The 19,673-nt window shown below is 47.0% G+C and overlaps 1 protein-coding gene across 4 annotated transcripts in view; it reads left to right on the top strand.

The window, feature by feature from the left end:
• Positions 1-19,673, top strand: part of CSMD2 (CUB and Sushi multiple domains 2) — a 651,518-nt gene that overhangs the window by 41,927 nt on the left and 589,918 nt on the right. For all 4 annotated transcript variants that reach the window (XM_014605014.3, XM_019487966.2, XM_059729594.1 and 1 more), the window contains exon 2: positions 13,921-14,137. In XM_014605014.3, coding sequence (XP_014460500.3) covers positions 13,921-14,137 — 217 coding nt within the window. The remainder of the gene's footprint in view (positions 1-13,920; positions 14,138-19,673) is intronic.

Below are 19,673 nucleotides of genomic sequence, written 5' to 3'. Positions count from 1 at the left end.
GTTATTCATGTAACTTAGTGCTATCGAGACCTGACCTTTGTGTATGGTTGATTGGGGAAAGACGGCGATGGGGAGACCGAGTCTGCAGAATGACGTTTTCAGCTTTACTTACTGCCCCTTTTTAACGTTCACACATTTTATTGAAGAGGGTAGAACAATGCAAGGGGAAAAAATACGAGCAGAAACATCAATAGCTAAGGAAAATCAAAACATAAAAAGCCTGCTGCTGCAAGGAGAAAAGATAGCTGTGTATCCCCAATAGATTAAATTGCTGAGAGCAAGTCAGTGAATATGATTTTTTTTTTTCCCCTTTTTAAAATTGAGCCACTGTACGTCAGTGTTTGTACATTAGCATTTAGTTCTGCTAAGGAATTAAGTGCCTCAGCTTATGTGTTAGCGGAAGCTGCAGAAATAAATTGTGTTTTCTGCCTCCAAAGTCGCTCAGACCATCAGCTGGTGTAAATGAGCTGTATAGTTAATAGAGCTACACTCATTACATCAGCTAAGGATGTGTCCCAGGAAGTTTAAGCACCAGAAAGAGATTGGAAAACAATAAAATGTGAAGGAAATTGCACTTTGTGCCTGCTCTGTGCATGCTGGCAATGCCCGGAATTGGCTCTACCTGTGCCTTAGCTGGATCTGAGAATGAGGGGGAGATTCATAGTGATTGTGTGAAGATGCGTAGGCTGCCTCGCTCTGCTGTGCTGCCTATCCTCTAAACCAAGTGAATGAAACGGTGATGTTGAAGATCAGCTTTATTGCAAGGGCACAAAGCCTGCCATGCGTCTGCTAAACCATATTTGCTGCTGAGTTTCATGTTAGTACTGGAGTTGCAAGAACCTCTACTCCGTGAGCTGTAGCCTTAGAAGTTGGAAATGGAGTACACAAATATTTACTCAGCCACACGGGCGTTGCTGTCAGATGACATCCGATCTGTTAGCTTTGTGTATTTACCTTTTTCATTCGACGTGGAGGCTCTTGAAGAAGGAATGGCAAAGCACAATATGGAATGCAAGAATACTGGAAGGGCGCTAAACCCTCGTGGTGCCAGGGTTTAAACCAACCTTGAAGTAATGGGCAGCAGGAAGAACCTTCCTGGGCTCGGGCCTTCTGTTCTTTGTTCCTTTTTCTTGATCCTCTGCCAACGCCACGGTTGGAGATGGGATATCCTACTGAGTTAGGGTGGCCACTGAGGCATCTCCAGAATACAGGACACGCCCTTGGTAAGGGGCGGGCCCTCTCAGCCAATCAGCGGTGGGGGGGGAGCAGCTGCCTCCGCCAATCAGCAGCAAGGGGTGGAGTCACCATAAAAAGGCCACTTTCTCCCTTCCTTCTGCTGCCTGGAAACCCTGCTCCTCCTGGCTGTGTGATGCCCTAGCTTTAGGCACAGCCAATAGAATCATGAGGACAAGTGACTGACATGTATTTCCACCAATGAACTGAAAAACAAGACTTTTTGCAATCTGGTTCTTATTGACGTAACCTGGAAACACCCAAGGGTGTGCCCGTCCTCAATTAGAAGGGATAGATGAGGCAGGTGCCAGTGCTGTGAGAGGGACACCGGTGATTTGAGCACGGGTCCCTCTTTCCTCTATAGAGTCAACTCCACGCCAATGCTCTTAACTATTTACAGTTTATTGAATTATAATATACATATTATTTCTTGGTCGATATATAGAGATAGGTAAATATTCTAATAGATAACAAAGGAAAACTTTCCAAAAATATTCTTAGCAGTATCTTTTAACAACAACCCCAATTCCATAACATTTTGTACAACATATTCATAATTATGATAATTATACAAAATATGAGGTGCAGTTTTACGCGATATAAGGCATGTTTACCCCTGGATCCCAGCTAGCAAGGGGTGCTTCCACTTCTATGGGTCTAGCTGGGAGGAAAACTTTCACCTGGGGCTTCCCTTTTGGGGGAGGTGGATGGGGAGGGTTGCCTTATTTCAGGAATGCCTCTCCTGCGGGACCCAACTCCACCAGCAACTTATCCTTTTCTTTGAGGAGCTGTCAACTGGGCCTCAGAGCCCTTTGCTCAACCACAGGCCTCACCAACGTTGTCTGCGCCATTCCCAGACCTCCCCTCTTGGCCCTATGCCCCGCTATGGGTACCAAGGGTTCTTCCAGCTCTCTTGGGGGGGACCTAGCCGCTGCTGGCTGGGTTTACCTAGTCTTATCTCTAGGCCTCCCCTTTCCTGGGCCCTGCTCTAGGCTCTGGGACTCTTTTAGTTCTTTGGTTGGGCCGCACTGCGGGGTTTCAGTTATCTGGCTTACACCGGGGCTAACCTAAGTAGCCATGAGCTGCTCCCAGGGCAGGTTCTCTGTGTGCTGGACTGTATACCATGTGAGGCCCAAGCATCCTGGAGCTGCTCGCAGAGCCGGCTCTTCGTGTGCCAGTCTGCATATCGCTCTGTCCAGCCCTCCACTGAGGATGCACGCTTGAGCTGCCTCGACGTGGCTCCCAGAGCCTGAGCCCCAAGCATCGGTCTGTGCACCACTGGGGTGAAGAAGGGATCCTGTGGAGGCTCTTCCCTCTCTGACATCCCCCCCATCTCTGCTCAGCTTGCTGAGCACACTGGGTTTTTATTTACACCGGAGGCCCCGCCCCTGAAGTCTGCCAGACCTGCAAAACGCAATCTTCAATCAGGGCAAGGGGCTTCTCACCCCCTCCCCCCCGAACAGAAGCAGGGCAAGCCCCTCCCAGCTGTTACCTGATTGGTAGAAATGTTCCACCAATCCGAAGTATCTTTCTTCAAGCTGGGCTTGCCGGGCAAAAGAGGTGAGCCTACCATGCTGAGAAATGGACAGGCAACTCAGGGTTTAAAAACAGGATGGTCTTGTACAAAACAGGACCAATAGCTACCTATAGTGAATAGACTACTGGTGTGTTCCAGTAAGGCAGAGGTGTAAAAGCCATCTGGCCCGATGGGCCACATGAGGATCACAGGGCCAGCATGGCACATGCTGCATGCAGTGTCCTGACAAACTAGTCCTGCATGTGTGCTGTGGCATGGCCCAATTTGGGCTAGCCCCAGAGCCAGTGTGCAGAGCCACTCCAGTGTGGACACAGGAGGCACTGCATACCCCTGACTGCCCCCCTGTGCTGCATGGAGTATGTGTGGTACTAGTCTAGTCCTTGCACTGCAAGCAATGGGGCTGGGGCTAGCATGTGCCCCATGCAGCATGTGGGGTCCAGTCCAAAGACCCATGGGTTGGATCCAGCCTGTGGGCCATATGTTTAACACTAGGGGTGTGCAAAGCAGGTCTTATTTGATTTGGATTTGGCCTGAATCAGGGACAGTGATTCGATTAGTTGATTTGGATCACTGTCTCTGAATCAATTCGGCCGAATCCAAATCTGAAGATTCAACACTGATTAAGTGATTTGGACATAGACACAGCTTTAAAAGTTTTTTCTACGTACCTGAAGGTACCAGGCACAGCTCATGATTGCTGTGATGCGGGGGTGCACTGAGCATCCCATAGGAGTGTGGGGGTCCCTCCATGTGCTTGGCAGTGAACCCAGAAGTGGTCTGGAAATACTTCTGGTCTACTTCTGGGTCCACCAGGGAGTGTGCTGCCCCCCTCCCCCTCCCCGGCTTGGTGATCAGCTGCAGGGGGACCCTGGGTGGCCCCCCTCAGACCCAGGAGGCAACAGTTGCTGAGCCAAGGGGTACCAGAGGGCCCCCCAGTACGCTCCCTGGTGGACCCAGAAGTGGACTGGAAGTGCTTCTGGTCCACTTCTGGGTCTGCTGCCAAGCACGCTGGGGGAGCCCGTCTTGCTTCTGTGGGTCTCTCCATGCACCCCAGCATCGCAGCACTCATGATTCTCTGCTACCTAGAGGTATGTAGAAAAAACATTTAAAGCTGTTTCCTTGTCTGAATTTCTGAATCTTTCTGAATCTCTTTGAATCAATTCAGTGGGTTTGGATTCAATTTGGATTTGGAGATTCGGCCACCAAATCAGGCTGAATCTCCGCCGAATCGAATCAGGGACCAAAGTTTCGTACAGCCCTACATCTCAGTTTCCTCATTTCCCTATTTGATGCTGTAGTTGTTGCAGTCAGCTGAGACACAGGTTGCAATACATTTCTCTACCCAGATATAGAAATCTATAGGGCTTCACGCAGCCCTATTTGACACCCCTGCAGTAAGGCAGTTCCTTTGTTGCAGTGTGTGTGTGTGTGTGTGTGTGTGTGTGTGTGTGTGTGTGTGTGTAATGGGGCGAGGATTCAAAATTGGACTTCCAAGACTTGGGATGGAGAAAGATAGTCCATCCAATGAGAAATGTTCCTGTGTTCAGAGAACTTTCCTTAGGCCACAGCTACACTTGATGCTGATGTATCACTGACTACATAGGTGTTCTGTTGAATTGAATGAAATGCAGACACCTAGTTCAATAATTGACATTAGTGTGGCATGTGGCTGTGCCCAGGATTCGCAGGGTGGGCCTGATTGCTTAGCTCAGAGGGAAGGAGTAGGACATGGATCCTTAGGCTTCAAAAGCACAGTCCCTCAATGCTAGTTGTGGCCAAAGGCAAGTCCTCCTTTAGCTGCGTAGATGACATGATGAGGGTCAATGGTATTGCAGCCATGGGAGCATGAAGTTCAGTGTGGATAAGCTGCCTGGCTTCTTGCTAAATATTTAATCATGTTGCCACAGCTACACTGTTAGCACAGGACCTAGTTAATTGAAATCTAGGTCCAGTGTGTCTACACAAGCTGCCATCACACCTGTTGTGTTGTAGATGCGGTCCGAGATGAGCAGTTGTGATTTTGTTTACCAGAGGGTAGCATTGAAAATGCATGCTATCAGGTTCATCTTGGCGGTTGGTGCATTGGAGAAGTCTTATCACAGCTAAGCACAGGCCTATTCCAGTATATGCTTTATGGAACCTAGGAAGAGGGAGCTATTAAATTACTTTTCACTTTTTTAAGTACTCTTTGCTGGATTGTCATTTAGAAACTGGCCTGAGAAGGGGATGGGACATAGCCCTGCTGCCCTGGGTGGGTGGAAGGGCACCTTTCAGCCAACCTCCTCCTCACCAGTGCACATTAGGAAAGTACACACCAGAGGGAGCACCGAAAGAGATCAGGTCTTACCCTTTCCTGATGTGCATGCTTGATGTGCGTTCCTGCTAACACCAGTATTGAAGTTTGCATGAGGACTGAGAGATTTCTTCATGCCTTCTGACTCTTCTCATCAATGTCCAGTATAAACAAAGTTCCCTGCTATTACAGCTGATGAAGCCAGCCAGCTTGTCAGCTTTGGGGGAATTTAATTTTTGTCTGCAATAAGCAATTTTCTGTTAGCTGTGTCCCTGAGATGCAAAAGCACATCTTGGTCAGAATCACAAATGTATAATTATTTCAGTAGACTGATTTGTATGATACAGGACTGCGTCCTATTTTCCCCTATTTGTTTTTCCTTCAGCTAATCTCAATTTCAGAAATGGATTTTTTTTTTCCAACCGTTGTTGGTTGTTCTTTGCGCTTATCTCTGATTTTTCAAAGACAGGACTAAACTATGGATTTACATCTTGTTGCCCTTCAAATGACCTTGGAAGTGATTAGAATACAAGGTCTCTCACCTTGAATGCATTTAATTAACTTGGTATCTAGCAGCACCAACTGTTCTTATAGCAGCAACAAATATGCTTATTACAGCCTCTTTAATTTACCAATTTTCTCAAATCGTTCTGATGACATTTACTTATGATTAAAATTAAAAATGTGCTGTAGAGACAAATTACATATCCACACATTGCCTATTGAATACTAGTTTCTGTAAAGAAATGAGAAAGGAAAGAGAATGCGTTTGGTGGTTAGGGAAGAAGAGATGAAACTTTTATAAATCTACCTGTTTAGCTGTAACCTTGTCGTTAAGACACTGCCTCGATTTACCCTTTGTAATCCAGAAATAACACAACCAAACTCTGAAAGTGATTGTTGTATTTGCTTAGAATCAGACGTATTCATCATTTGAGGTAGACCACAAAAAAGTAGAATTTAAGTCAGATGCGGCGATAAACTTCACTCATGTGCATTGTGACTGGTATTTGCGATGTACTTTGTTAGCAACAGATGCTAAGTGCATAGAAATGCAAAGTATTGTTGCCTACCTCTGTTAATGAGTCATATGTAGCTCATGTCTTTCTCCACCATTCTGGACTACAGGGCCATCCAAAATCTATTTTGTACACTAAATGTATTTAAAAAAACCTTGTGGTAAATCTGACTGCCTTAGATCCATAAAGGCATGAGTTCCATCTCATAGGCTAAGTACAGATGGTCAAAAAGCCTGAGGCTGAATTGGTTCAGTCTTTGCAGGTTAATCTAAGCTGCAAAGATTGAACCAATAAGCAAGTGAACAGACATTCACTTGTGATTCAGGAAATACAGCAACACACCTGAAATGGCTCAATCCAGAACTTGGAGGGGGTGCTAAAGCACGGCTCTCTGGCACACAGCCAGCATGAGCTGTGTATTGGCTTCCTCTTTCTGCTGCACCCAGGGTCTCTGGGATTGCTGTCCACAATCACATCAGCAGGACTCTGCAGGGTTGCTCATCGTTTCCTCTTCCTGCTTTCAGGTGCCTCTGGGATTTATAGTCCACAGTCGCAGCCAGCACTAAGCTAGCAGGGCAGGGCAGCTCTGTATTTGGTGGGGGTGGGGTGGGGGGAGTGAATTTAACACCCCGACCTGGCCCTACCCCCCAGCTGGGGTTTGCCTGGGAGGGCCAGTGAACCAGCCCTCATTGCTCCAGCCAGAGGGGTGGGGCCAACCCTGCTCTCTGGAGCAGACAGCACAGCCCAGCCCAGGGCTGTAAAGCATGCTGGGATGTTGGGGGCCTCTGATCTAACTTGTACCTGGAAAGGGGTCTGGGACAGAACTTTCATAAACAGGTTTGACCTAAATCCATTAAGTCTGATATTGTATTCAACCAGCCATTTTGAAACTGGTTTATGTGCACTGAATTTCTGTTCAGTTACAGGCTTAAATCAGTTTCTGATCAGTTAAACTGGTTTATGTGTAACTTTTGTCCCTAGCCACAGAGACAGAATAGGTTCTGCCAAGCATTTTGGTCCCAAAGTAGGTCAATCATATTATAATTGGCTTTAATAGTGCTACTCTGCAGTTCTTTACCTGTGGCTGGTTGGCACTCAGAAGTGCAAATGCCGCTACTGCCTTTGAAAACTGCAATGAGAAATCAAAGAAATGATTTCTGGTCTCATCCTTTTCAACTTGAAAGGCTCAGTAATCTGCATAAACAGGGATAAACAATCTAGCATCAATATGAGAAGCCAGATTTGCTTCATAGTGCTGATTGATAGCAACAGGCAGCGATCAGTAAAACTGACCTTGATCATAAGATAACAGTGTAATGCTATTTTTATTTTGCACAGCAATCCCCTTGCAAACTCTGTTTGGAATTCAGCTCTGATATAAACAGGAGCAATTCCACTAAAACCGGCAGGAGCTGTATCTGTTTACATTAGGGGTGAATTTGTCTGTGTCTCGAGCCTTTGGAGTCAAATCATGTAGTTACCAAGTTTAAAATAACAGCAAAGGGAGAGAGAAATAGATTAAGGAGACTTTCCGTGTTATTTAGCCTCTGTTTCCTCGTATTTATGTGTCTCTCCTGAGAGAAGAAAATCTTACACACCTAGAAATAGTAGGTCATAGCAACATATCTTTATCTTTGGGATAGTGTGTTCAAAGGGACTGCTCTGGGGAAGGACACATGCATTTGATAGAGAGCGCTTGACATCTCTTGTGGAAGATGCAGTTTCCAAATCAGTTTGGTGCCTTGGGAATGCTACATGGAGGAGTTCGGCATTGTGCTTGGGCTGTGTGATGGGGTGAAACTCTCAAAACCGGAATAACGGGAAGGAGCTGCTAGGCTAGACAAAATATCTATTAAGCGAGACAAAATATCCATTAGGCTAGACAAAATGTCTATTACCCAGGGAGAGAGCGTCTCTTCTTGGAGAAGAATCCTGGTCAGGAAAAACCTGAAAAGCCCCTGGCTTCTTGCCAGTTAGTAATCAGCTGTAGAGTTTGTCAGGAAGGGTCTCCAGGAGGAGCCCAGGCCTGCTATAAGATCCAGAGTACCTTGAGTGCGGGAAATGACTGAAGCTGTGGAAAGCAGTGATGCTCAAATTTCCAGCCCCACAGGCTGGAGGTGAGTGGTAAAGAACCAGCCTGCAGGCCTGATCCAGCATGAGATTGGTGCACGGGATGAGACCACAGATGCAATCTGGTATGCCAGATGCAGCCCTGCATGCCAAATCCAGCCATGGAGTGACCCTGTATGTGAGGTCCACTGCATGCCAGCCATCATTGGCAATTCCTCGATTCGAGGATGATCTCTACCACGGCTCGTTGATAGATCTTGTGGTGACTTAAGAGTCCAATTCTTGAGCTGCAGACCCATCCACAGAAGTTGCAGGTGTTTTTGCAGGACAGCGTAGACCATAGGCTAGGATTTCTCTCCTTCTCCTTCCTTCACTCTCTCTTCTCTGTGTTGAGGGCAAGACACTTTACCACAAAACAGGCTACCACTTGGTTGAGGTTGCAGCACCACTGGAGTTGATCAGCAGCCAGCTCGTCCCAGCTCTTGAAGTCAGCATCTGTTTTCTTGAGAGATATCTTCAATGCGTCCTTGTAGCATTTCCTCTAGGCACCATGAGATCTCAGGCTGTTACTAAGCTGGGAGTAGAGCACTTGTTTTGGGAGTTTAAAGTCTGGCATCCACACACAATGTCCAGGCCAGTGAATTTGGTGCTTGAGGATCACCGACTTATTGCAGGTAACATTGGTTGTAGCAAGGATGTTGGTGTTTGTGCAACGATCTTCCCATTTGATGTGGAGGATTTTCTGGAGCCATAGTTGATAATACCTCTCCAGGCTCTTGAGAATGATCTAGCACAAAGAGCCATGTCGTTTAGTGCATGGGGCTTCTCACACTCCCCGACTGCCAAATTTCTAGACTGATGTGGAGACCTGCAGGCTGAATCAGACCTGTTGGCTGAATGTTGAATACCATTCATGTAAAGGTATCATCATCTGCTGTGTTCATGACTTTCTCCTTTTTTTTTCTTCTCTAGGGTCTAAAATACATCTCTGGGGCACTTTTTGCTGAACCCTCATGAATGGCATTTTGCTAATTAGACAGCCGTACTTTCGGCAGCTAGCCACAGCTTCTAGTAAAAAAAAAAATAGTACTCGTATGAACATTTCACTAATGGATTATCTCTAAAAATGAGGCTTAAGTAACAGGTCAAACCCAGTTTTAGAATGATTTAGCAAGCAGGATGCTGGGTCAGTTAGAGCGTATCTGTTTGGGTCCTGGTGCTGCCACCAAGCCGCAAGGGACTGAATGTCTCTGAATGAACAAGATTCAGTATGAATGTGAATGCTATCCTCCAAAGTGCTTGCAACCTCTGCCAGCTTGGTACTACCTCCAGATATGAATAAGTGTCCCAATTATCCAATCTAAGTCATTAATGAAAATATTGAATAGTTACTGGATCCAGAACAGACCCTGTGGAAATCCACTTGATGCATCTGTCCGATGTGTCAGACCATGCAGTAATGGCTCTGAGTGTGATTATCCAATGAGTTGACACACCTTGTGGTAGTTTCATCTAAACCAAGGGTGTTAAACTCACCTGGGGCCCTGGGCTGGATCCTAACCATAGGGTTCCTCCCAGGCCGGATCCAGCCTGAGGCACAGGGATGACCACTGTGGCCACCTTAGTAGTGTTGATGGCAAGGGGCCTGGTGGCAGCAGCAGGTCTAGGAGCAGGGATCTGTAGGTGACAGGAGAGGACTGGTAATGGTGGGAGTCCAGAGGGAGCAGTGGGCCTGGGGGTGGCAATGATTGTGGAGGTGGGGAGAGGTCTGCTGGCAGCAGGAGTCCAGAGGGAGCAGTGGGTCTGGGGGGTGGCAGTGGCAGGCTAAGCTCACAATCAGTGGCCTTGGCCAGTGGGGCCAAAGGACCCTGCATTCTGGGGCAAGCCACATACCCCCAACCTCTTTTGGCTAGGGTAGAGAGGTTCTGTTGGCTGGATCTGGCTCACGGGCCCTATGTTTAACGCTACTGATCTACACCATACTCCTTGCTTATGAGAATTTAATTTGAGACGATCTCAAAAGCCTTGCTGAAGTTATGGTATATTGTATGGACTGCTTCTTCCTCTGTACACAGCATCTGTTAACTTGTCACAAACGTCACGTCCCCTTTGTCTGCCTCAGTTTCTCCTCCCACCACATCTGCCTCCTGTCTGTTTATACAGTGAGCGCTTCAAGTTGCAGGTCACCTCTTGTGCGTACAAGCAGTACTCAGAACAATGCAACCCGGATCTCAGTTGGGGCATTGTTTGTAATACAGACAGTAATGTGCCATGCCACTTGACTTCATAATAGTCCTATTAAATGTTGTTTCCTTGCTTACTGACAACAGGCATGTCTGCCTCTCCAGTCGCAGATACAAGTGCAACTCCCTGGTGTAACTGAGAAGGCTTTGCAGGAAGTGCTCTGAGTTACAATGATTCCCCAGGACCGAACAGAAGGTCAAGGGAGAGGGGAATCTAGCTGCTGGCTGGGAGCCTGCAGCCCATTTCCCCTAGCAATAGACCCCCTCCCTGCGCGGCTGCAAAGTTTTTGGAATGGGAGGGGGGAAAGGGAGAAGAGGGACCTTGTTCTAGGGGTTCCCCAGCTGGCGCTGGAGGGTATGGGGACGTGAAATGGAGCCCCTCCTACCTTGGGGGGGGGGGCTCCAATATACCCACCCCACCCTCCAGCATGGGGAGGTGGGGGGGCTGAAAAAAACCCGGACCAAATTCTCTTTGCTCCCTCTCTGCCCTCCCCTTCTGAAAGCAGCTCAAGGTTAGGAGGCAGGCAGACACAAGTTACAGAAGAAGCTCTGTTTTGAAACATTTTCATCTGACCCGTCATGCAGTAAGGGTTCAGATTTTCACCCGATCAGCCATTTGAGAAGCAGTCTGTAGCTGCGCACTTGTGTTTGGTCACAAGTATAGACCACTTTCTGTGGCCAGATTGGGTGAAAATCATCACTTCTGTCTGCAGCCTCCATGACCTAGGTCTGTTCCATGACCTATAAATTGAGGTGACACACGGACAATTTCACAGGATGATCACGGGACCAGCTGCAATTTTCGTAGGCTTATTATATTGACCCCCCCCCACCCCAACCCCCTCCCGCTGATTGCTGAGGGGCCCTGGTGGCCCCACCCCTCACCACTGATTGGTAGAGAGGGACAGGGCTGCATTAAAAGCACTCCTCTTGGCCAATTGGGCGGTGGGGGGGTGGAAGGGCACCATCTTGGCTGCTCCTCATGCTGGCAGCTTTCCCCCCTTTCTCCCTCAATAGGCTGCAAGGCTGCAGCAGCTGCTGGCTCACACTTTATTTTTAGTAACACTTTTTTTTTCCTGATGATTCCATGCAAAATTGTGGAAACCACCATTTTTTGGTGGAGTTCGTGGAAACTGCCGTTTTTCACAATTTCCACAAAAATTTCAGAATCACAGTTTAAGTAGGTCCCTACCTATAACTAATACATACATGACTGTAGTTTTGCATTTGTGTTTCTAACTTTGACAAATGTTATTCTGAAAGACACTTTGCACAAGCACAGAATTGCACTCCACAGCTTTGGAAATCTCTGCCTTCTGCCACATGGGCAATAGCTCTGCAAATTGTGACGCTTGCCTGTTTTAGAACGTACTTGGGGGAAGGACAGAGATCTTGTGGCGTGTGCGCCAGCTGGGATAGTCAGCAGCGCTCTCCGTAGTACAGCAAGGGGCCAACCTTTTTGGCAGGCATGCCACAAATTGGGCCCACGCCTTCCCCGAGTGCCACTCTGACCCCGTCCTCCACCCAGTCTGCTGATCAGACAGCTTTGCTTCTGCAGCTAGCCACAGATTTCTGCTTCCTGACTCATCTGCTGCTGTGCTGCCTGCCCCCTCCCCAGTCTGCTGTGTGCCACACACACAGGCTCCCCATGTCACTTGTGGCACACGTGCTGTAGGTCAGCCACCGCTACCATGGTAGAAGGTTGTCTGCGACTCTTACTTTCAACAATCTGTATTATAGTTTTTGACTTCCAGCTCTGTGATTTATTGATCAACTGCCAAATAATTAGTCTTGGCAGGATTTTATTTTTTTATTGATAAATGTCGATTTTTGCCCGGCACTTGTAGACTGATGGGAAACATTTTCATCGGTAATGATCGAAAATTATAGATAGAGGACAAAAAAATCTGGAGTGGGGTAAGGAAATCTGGGGCAGGGGGAGCTGCCTGTGCACTGCTTCTCTGGCAGTAGCTGGGACAGGTGCTGCAGGACCTAGGGGCCGTGCTGGTAGGACTGTGCTGGGCGGAGGGGTTGGAAGGGCAGAGCCGTCGGCAGCTGGGAGCCCGGTGCCACCAGCCGCTCGCTCTGTACAGGTCCTAGCTGGGAATCAGGCGCCAAACTCCCAGCCTGACCCCTGCATGATTGGGGCAGGGACCGAACTCCTGCCAAACCCGGCCTGGCCCCTGTATGATCAGGTATTCTTTATTGATTTATGAATATTTACTTTTTATATTTGAACATATGATTTTATGACACTTTTAGCAGTATACTGCCATTACTAAATGGTCTGCCCCCACCCCTCTAATTCTGCACAATCCTGAACATTTAAATACCTTAAAAATCAAAAGAAATGCTTAAAAATGAACAGCAATTCAGAATTATTAAAAAAAAAATATTTTTTTTGAATTCTGCCATGCCGACAAATAATCCAGATATCATGTAGGACTGAAAGGGATCTCTTGAGTCATCAAGTGTAATTCTTAGCTGTCGCAGGCAGTCATGTCATATAATCCCTTTTATAACTTTTTGCTGTGTTGTTGCAGTAAGCATCTGTACTGTTTATGGTGAATGACCATGGGGCGGAGGGCCTCTGAAACCCAGGGCATTCACAATTTTGACCTGACCCTCCACTGTGAATGAACGTTGTGGGATGGGCACACAGGTGAAGAGGCAGAAAAGTGGTGTTTGTGCTAAGTGTCTCCTCCCCGCAACTTTTTCTCACTACTTAGCTCTGCGAAGTGGAGGAACGCTCTGGGTGGCAGTGATAAAAAAACACGTGCCTCTGGCTTGTATTGAACGGTAATAGTGCCCTGCACTATTCTGATAGCACTATTGAATGCTGTGAAATCAAACCAAACCAGGCCCAATTCTCTCATTGATGGTTAGGCCCTTTCGTGCTGCTCTGATAATGCACCGGTTCATAGACTGGACATAAATGTCCTCCGAAATTGCCCCTGTACCTGGGGACCCCCCTTCCTGATGGAAAGTTGCACAACGGCCTTCCCTTAACACAGGGGTGGGCTATTATTTTGGGAGGAGGGCCACTTACTGAGTTTTGGCAAGCCATCCAGGGCTGCATGACAGGCAACCAGGGGCAGATAAATACTAATTGTCAAATTTTTTAGGGGCCCCGCAGGCCAGATAGAATGGCCTGGCGGTCCGCATTCAGCCTGCGGGCTGTATTTTGTCCACCCCTGCTAACAGCAAATGTAGTGGATGGTTCACTTGCCTGTCGGGTCTGGATTGTGCTGCATATAGGCTGTTCCTGCGTCCAATGGGAGCTGAACTTTAGTTTGGGTACCTTCAGTTTGTCTAACTTGAATCATAGGTAAGTAGTACCTTGCAGAGCTTTAGAAAACGCATAGGTGGCTTAAAGCTATCTTTGATTTTGCCCCATGCTCAGGCCGTGAGGATTAACTCAGAAGGAACTGTGCATTACATGCTGTATTAAACTCCTGTTTTAATATTAATCATGTCCCATCCACTTTATTAACTCATCTGTTTGCTTGTTTTTTCTCGTTCCAGCCCAGAACTGCAGTCACATTTTGCAAGGCCCAAACGGGACGATACAGAGTCCGGGATTTCCGTATGGCTACCCAAATTATGCAAACTGCACGTGGACAATCACTGCTGAGGAGCAGAACAGGATACAGCTCGTGTTCCAGTCTTTTGCATTAGAGGAAGATTTTGATGTACTATCTGTCTATGATGGACTGCCACAGCAGGGGAATCTGAGAACCAGGTAGAGCCCGCACCATAACAAATGGTGGTGTTTATAAAGCTGTTCAGATTTCTGCCCCTGGGATTAAAATGCTTAGGTTGGAGGTTTATGTTGCAATAAACCAGGAGCTCATTTTTATGAGCAGTTCTCTTAGCTGTTTTGATTTCTTATATTTGATAAGGTCCTAAATATTGCTGTGCGTGCCTGGCAGTTGTGATTTATCAATACAGTCATTCTAGACATTCAGAGAAGTTGATTAGAAAAATGGAGCAATGAGAGAGGAAGTCTAACAGGAAAAGATCTTCCTGTAAACCCCCCAGCTTTGGTGTCTGAGAGGGAGGACAGAATTATAGTTTAGGCATCATGCTCCGAAAACCGGACCGGGGCAGGCAATTATTTCGGGTGGAGGGCCACTTACTGAGTTTTGGCAAGCCATTGAGGGCTTCATGATAAGCAGCCAGGGGCAGATAAATATTAATTTTCTAAATTTTTTAGGGGCCCTGCAGGCTGGATAGAATGGCCTGGAGGGCCGCATCTGGCCCCTGGGCTACATTTTGCCCGCCCCTGGTTTAGACCCTAGCTTTGTTGTAGACTTCCTGTGTGCCCTTGGGTGAATGACTTAATCTCTCTGTATACGTTCACCACCTGTGAAATGGGTGTTGGTGGTTTTTTCCACTCTCTCGTCTGTTGTAACTATAAGCTCATATGAAGTAGGAACTGTTGCTTAGTATGCATTTGTACAAAGTTTAGTTCGGGGGCCCTGATTTCCAGGTTTTTTGCTGGCATAGTAATAAAAGTGCTCATTATGGAAAAAAAAAACATAGCCTCGATCAATATTACACGTCGGCTTAGATTTTTAGCATTCCATGAAAAATTATTCTAGATTCACTCCTAAGTGGTGGATAGTGGTGGGTTGAGAGCAGCTTGGCTGCTAGTTGTGTGGCACATAGAGAGGCTGTTGGATGGGTAGGTTGCAGCTGACATACTAGAAGAACAAATGCAGAAGAGCGATGGATGAGCAGCTGCCTGTCAGCGTTGGCACCACACGGTGAATTCAGTAACAAAGTTGGCTGCCTAGTGCAGGACTTGGAACAAGGACTGTTAACTTGTAGGGCCCAGAAGGGAGGAGGGAGGTGTGATTTTTATTTATTTAATTTTTTTTTTTTTGGTTTTTGCTAAGCCATTTTGTTCACTGTGATTTAGGACAAGTCTTTTGACCTCTTGGTGTCTTGCCTAACTCAACTGGAAAATCTGGGTTAAAGAAGCAGAAAGATCAGTGAAAGTCTGCTACTGTATATGGCTGACATTAGTCGGGTAAATAAATTATGTTTTCATCTTGCTTCTGTGCTTGAGAATTGTCCCAATTATGGGACTTCATCATTTAATCAAGAGGCAGGATATATTTATTTATTTTTTTTGCTCTTGGTAATATTTAAAGGAGAGCCACCTCTCCTTGTCTGTCCTATATTCCATAGGAGGTGAACTTTGCAGAGATGAAGAGTTCATTCTGCTATGCCTTAGTCCCCAGAGACCCCCTAGCAAATTGTTCTGTTCATCTTCAGCATTGGTGGGAACTGCCTCTTCCCTCTGGATGTCACTAGGAGGTTCTGCTGAGAAAGCAAAATCCATGGATGAACTTAGAGGTGGCGTCATGGTCGAATGAATCAATAAGGATTCTGTAGACCGATTGCAAGAGGGAAGTGCTTTTAGCTGCTGCTTGCAACCAAGTATGATATGACTTCTGGTAGAGATAGCGGCAAGGAAATGTAAGTGTAGGCCATCAGTACTGACACGTATGAGATCATAGTGCTTGCTTATTATGCTGATAAGAGCCATACAAATACCTGGATCAATACTATCATTAGGACTATGGGAAAATTTCCCATTATAAAACTTGAAAGCATCGTTTCACGTGGGCTATATCAGGAAATCTGCTTTCTGGCAGTGTTGTTTTGCTGAGCACATTGTTGAACTGGAGGTGAAGGGGAAGAGAGGTAGTGATCTTACTGCAACTCTCATCTGTCCCTGGAGAGCGAGACATTAAGCCAGCCTGTCCATAGGAGTTGGAGTTACGGTAAAAGGATTTTCTTGCAACGAGGGTGTCTTGCAGCCCATTCACAAAGGCACTGTGTGTTTGGACAGCTGAACCAGCTTCTGTGAAGGCTAATAGAGTTTGTGTGGAAAAGGCTAAAGGTTGAGATGGGTTAGAGAAGGGGTGGGCAAGATCCGGCTGGCAGCCAGACTCCATTTCCCAGCAGTACTGGCAGGGGTGGGGAGCTGCTCCAGGGCGCATCTTGCAGTGGTGACAGCATGGTCTGGAGCGGGGTAGAGCCTGGGGCGTGTGGACAGCAGATCATGGCTTTGGCCCAACTCTGGACCACACGCTGTCACTGCTGCAAGATCCCAGTCCTGGACCAGGCCCCCACCCATCAGTGCACCCGGTCAGCGCTGCTGAGGCCAGTCTTCATGGAAACCCTAACTCTGCGCTTGTCATGGCCCCACCGCTCCTGGGGCCTCCGTGAAAACTGGCCTCAGTGCTGCAAGCAGGGGTGCCTGGGAAATGGAGTCTGCCACAGGCTGGATCTGGCCCACGGGCCGGACTTTGCCCACCCTTGTGTTAGAGCCTATACAGGCTAGGGGGCTATTGAACAGCACTCAAGGCCAGCTTGATGGGACCCAAACACAGCAAGCTGGTGGGTTTCCAGCAAAGGAAGCCTTTGTAAGGGTGTAACAGGGTAGCAATGGTGGGATGCAACACTAGACACTTCAGGAGAGAGAGGCAGGTTGTGCTGTGAGCTACACAATGTAAGCTTTGCATTTCTGTTTTAATGCAAGGATCCCATGTCATTTATGCTACTTGGCTAGCCAGTGCTGTCTTGTTTGCTGTGACCCAAGACAGCCTTCTCAAGACATTTGATGGTTGATTGGTGTGCAAGAGGATAAGTCTCTGATGGGAGGAGGTTTGGGGTGGGGGGTGGGTTTTAAACTCCTTTGTACCTGCTGGAGGAATCATGGTGAGAAACAAGTGCGGAAGCCAGAGTCATCGTATTGGGGCAGCGCAGTCAAGGAGCATGCCCTATATAAAGTGAATTTGTAAGGGATGAGCTGCCGTGGGATCTGAGAGGCATGTGGGGTTTTCTTTACATATCATCACTGATCACTCAGGCCCAATTGAAGGTGCTGTTAAGCATATCTAAGGTGGGATCGAGGTATGTGCTCCCTGCAAAACAGTGTGTGATATTTTCCCCAGATTTTATTCTCTTCTTCTTTCAGGTGGACAGCTGTACAGCTGTCTACTCAGGGATTCATTACAGAAGTAAGACTGATGTCATTGAAAGCAGAGTAAAATTAAAGTTGAGGTAGTGGATTTTCAGGGGGAGACATTCAAAAGAGATGAAAGGGATTTAGGAGCACACATCCCATTTAAAAACCAGTGGTGCCTGGGCCTTTCCAGAAGTCTTCCACTCTGCTTCCAGAATAGCTATTTGAAAAATCAGAGCTCGCTGCCCAGTTTGCTGTTCGGTGTCATGGTCTTTGTGTGGCTAATATTTTGCACATCAACCTTTCTTTGCTAAACTTTGCAACTCTTGCTACCATTGGGTCTTTGTCTTCTCTCCCCCCTCCCCACCTTCCCCTAGGCTATCAATTTAATGTTTTTCCTCGGTCTGCTTTCCAAATGTATTGCATTCATCATCTATATGCCACACTAGGAGATGGATGGCTGTATGTCATTTATCAAAGCTCATGCTACCAGGCTGGCCACAATAAGCTAGAGGCAAGAGGAATGGGGGAAAGAGCTTGCTTCTGCGGAAAGGATGTTTTGTTCACTGTGTCCATCAGTAATGCAGTTAACAAATGGACAGGAATCTTATCCTCATAAGATTTTTTGCCTTGATGGTAAAATTGGGATGCCTTTCAAAATGGAAGCAGTTGGTCTTTCTCACTGAAAGCAAAAATTTGTACTCAGACGCCTTCCTACAGCTGCTATCAAAGCTAACACGTATTGGTTAAGAGATATAAAGCATAAAGGGTGAGAATTGGCTGAAGGGGTGGTGTTATATCATTTTAAAGATGCTGGATTGTCTCCTGTGTCATATTTTGCTCAACTTCTTGGTGCAAAAGAATGAGTATGGTGGAAAATAATGTTTTATCCATTGGTGAAATTCATCCTGGTACAGAGAGGTCTCTCCGGGCCCTTGTACACGATGTGCATTGTTTCAATACGCATTATGAAACAGCACCAAAAATTGTTGCTTCATTAGGTTAGTCGCATGCAAAAACACCCGTTGACGGTTTTTTATCATGCTAGGTTTTGATTTATCATGGCAAGTTAGACCACCTCTGACCTGTTTTATATTTTACCGTGGGCAATTGTTCCACCAGGTTTAATTTTATCATGAAACTTTTGTTACACCTATTCTCGCACACAGCTAAAATCGCCATTTTCCCTGTTCTGACACGATTTGTCCACCAAATGCCCTCTAGTGCTTTTTACTAGTAACAGCACATTAACCAGTTCTGAGTGTTAAACACGCTATGTGCAAAATAGTAACGGGAATCAGCGTGGTACGTTGTGAGAGTGAAATAAACCTATAGATTAGCTAGAAAAAGCCAACGTCGTGTACAGGTGCCCTCCAAGACCAGGTCCTTTACAAATCTTCCTTTGCTCCATCTGCTCCTACGTTCCCTGAGTCACATTGATGACAATTTCTGCGAGGGAGTTAATAATTCCACGCCTCCTGTGTTGGCAAATACCCTATTGTGTTGCAATGTAATGTTGTGTGAAAGTTCCCTAATACAATAAGAGCAAACTTAATCCAATGAGACATTTCCTAATAAACTGCTTTACTGCATATTAGGGAATTTGCATTGTGTCCGCGCGTGTGATGAGTATGTGAATAATTAAATGCATCTTGGTGTTGTCTTAATTTAGGCATCCAGAGCTGTCATCGTCATTAGACATCACAACTTCCCCTTGATTGCTAGGAGCAGAGCTGACGTCTGGGAATAGTATGAGCTCCTGTATGCACCCTTAACTTCTTGTGCATGTGGCCTCCTTAGAATCCAGGCTTGTCTCTGCTGCAGAATATGGAAGCAGAATATGGAAGCAGAACAGGCACGTTAGGTAAGGGGTCAGCCAGCCCCGGCACGTGTGCTGAGCATGGCACGCAACACCATTTTGCTCGGCACACCACCGCCAGCCCAGGCTCTAAGCAGCTGCTGCCAGCCACGGAGCCCAGGCTGCTCCCAGCAGGCGTCTGGGAGGCTGCAAGCCCTGCTGCAAGCAGACCAGGCTCCAGGGGCCGGCTGCAGCCGAGAGGCTGCAAACAGCTGCTCCGGGCTCCAGCATGTCAGCGCTCCAGCACCTTCCAAGGTAGACATTGTGGTTTTTTTCGGCACTCTGGCCAAAAAGCATTGCCTACCCTTGTTAGAAGGTGGTAGTAACAGACTATTTTCACCCCTGACCTGAAGGAGAGGGTAGCATGCTTTCACAGATTCTGACTAGCGCGCCATGTCCCCCCTCCGATGCATACCTGTGACGTGTTGGTGTCATCGA

The sequence above is a fragment of the Alligator mississippiensis genome, chromosome 6 (assembly GCF_030867095.1).
Source record: "Alligator mississippiensis isolate rAllMis1 chromosome 6, rAllMis1, whole genome shotgun sequence".
Lineage (NCBI taxonomy): Eukaryota > Metazoa > Chordata > Crocodylia > Alligatoridae > Alligator > Alligator mississippiensis.
Note: the sequence above shows the minus strand (reverse complement) of the source record. Positions and strands in the feature narration are given on the sequence as shown.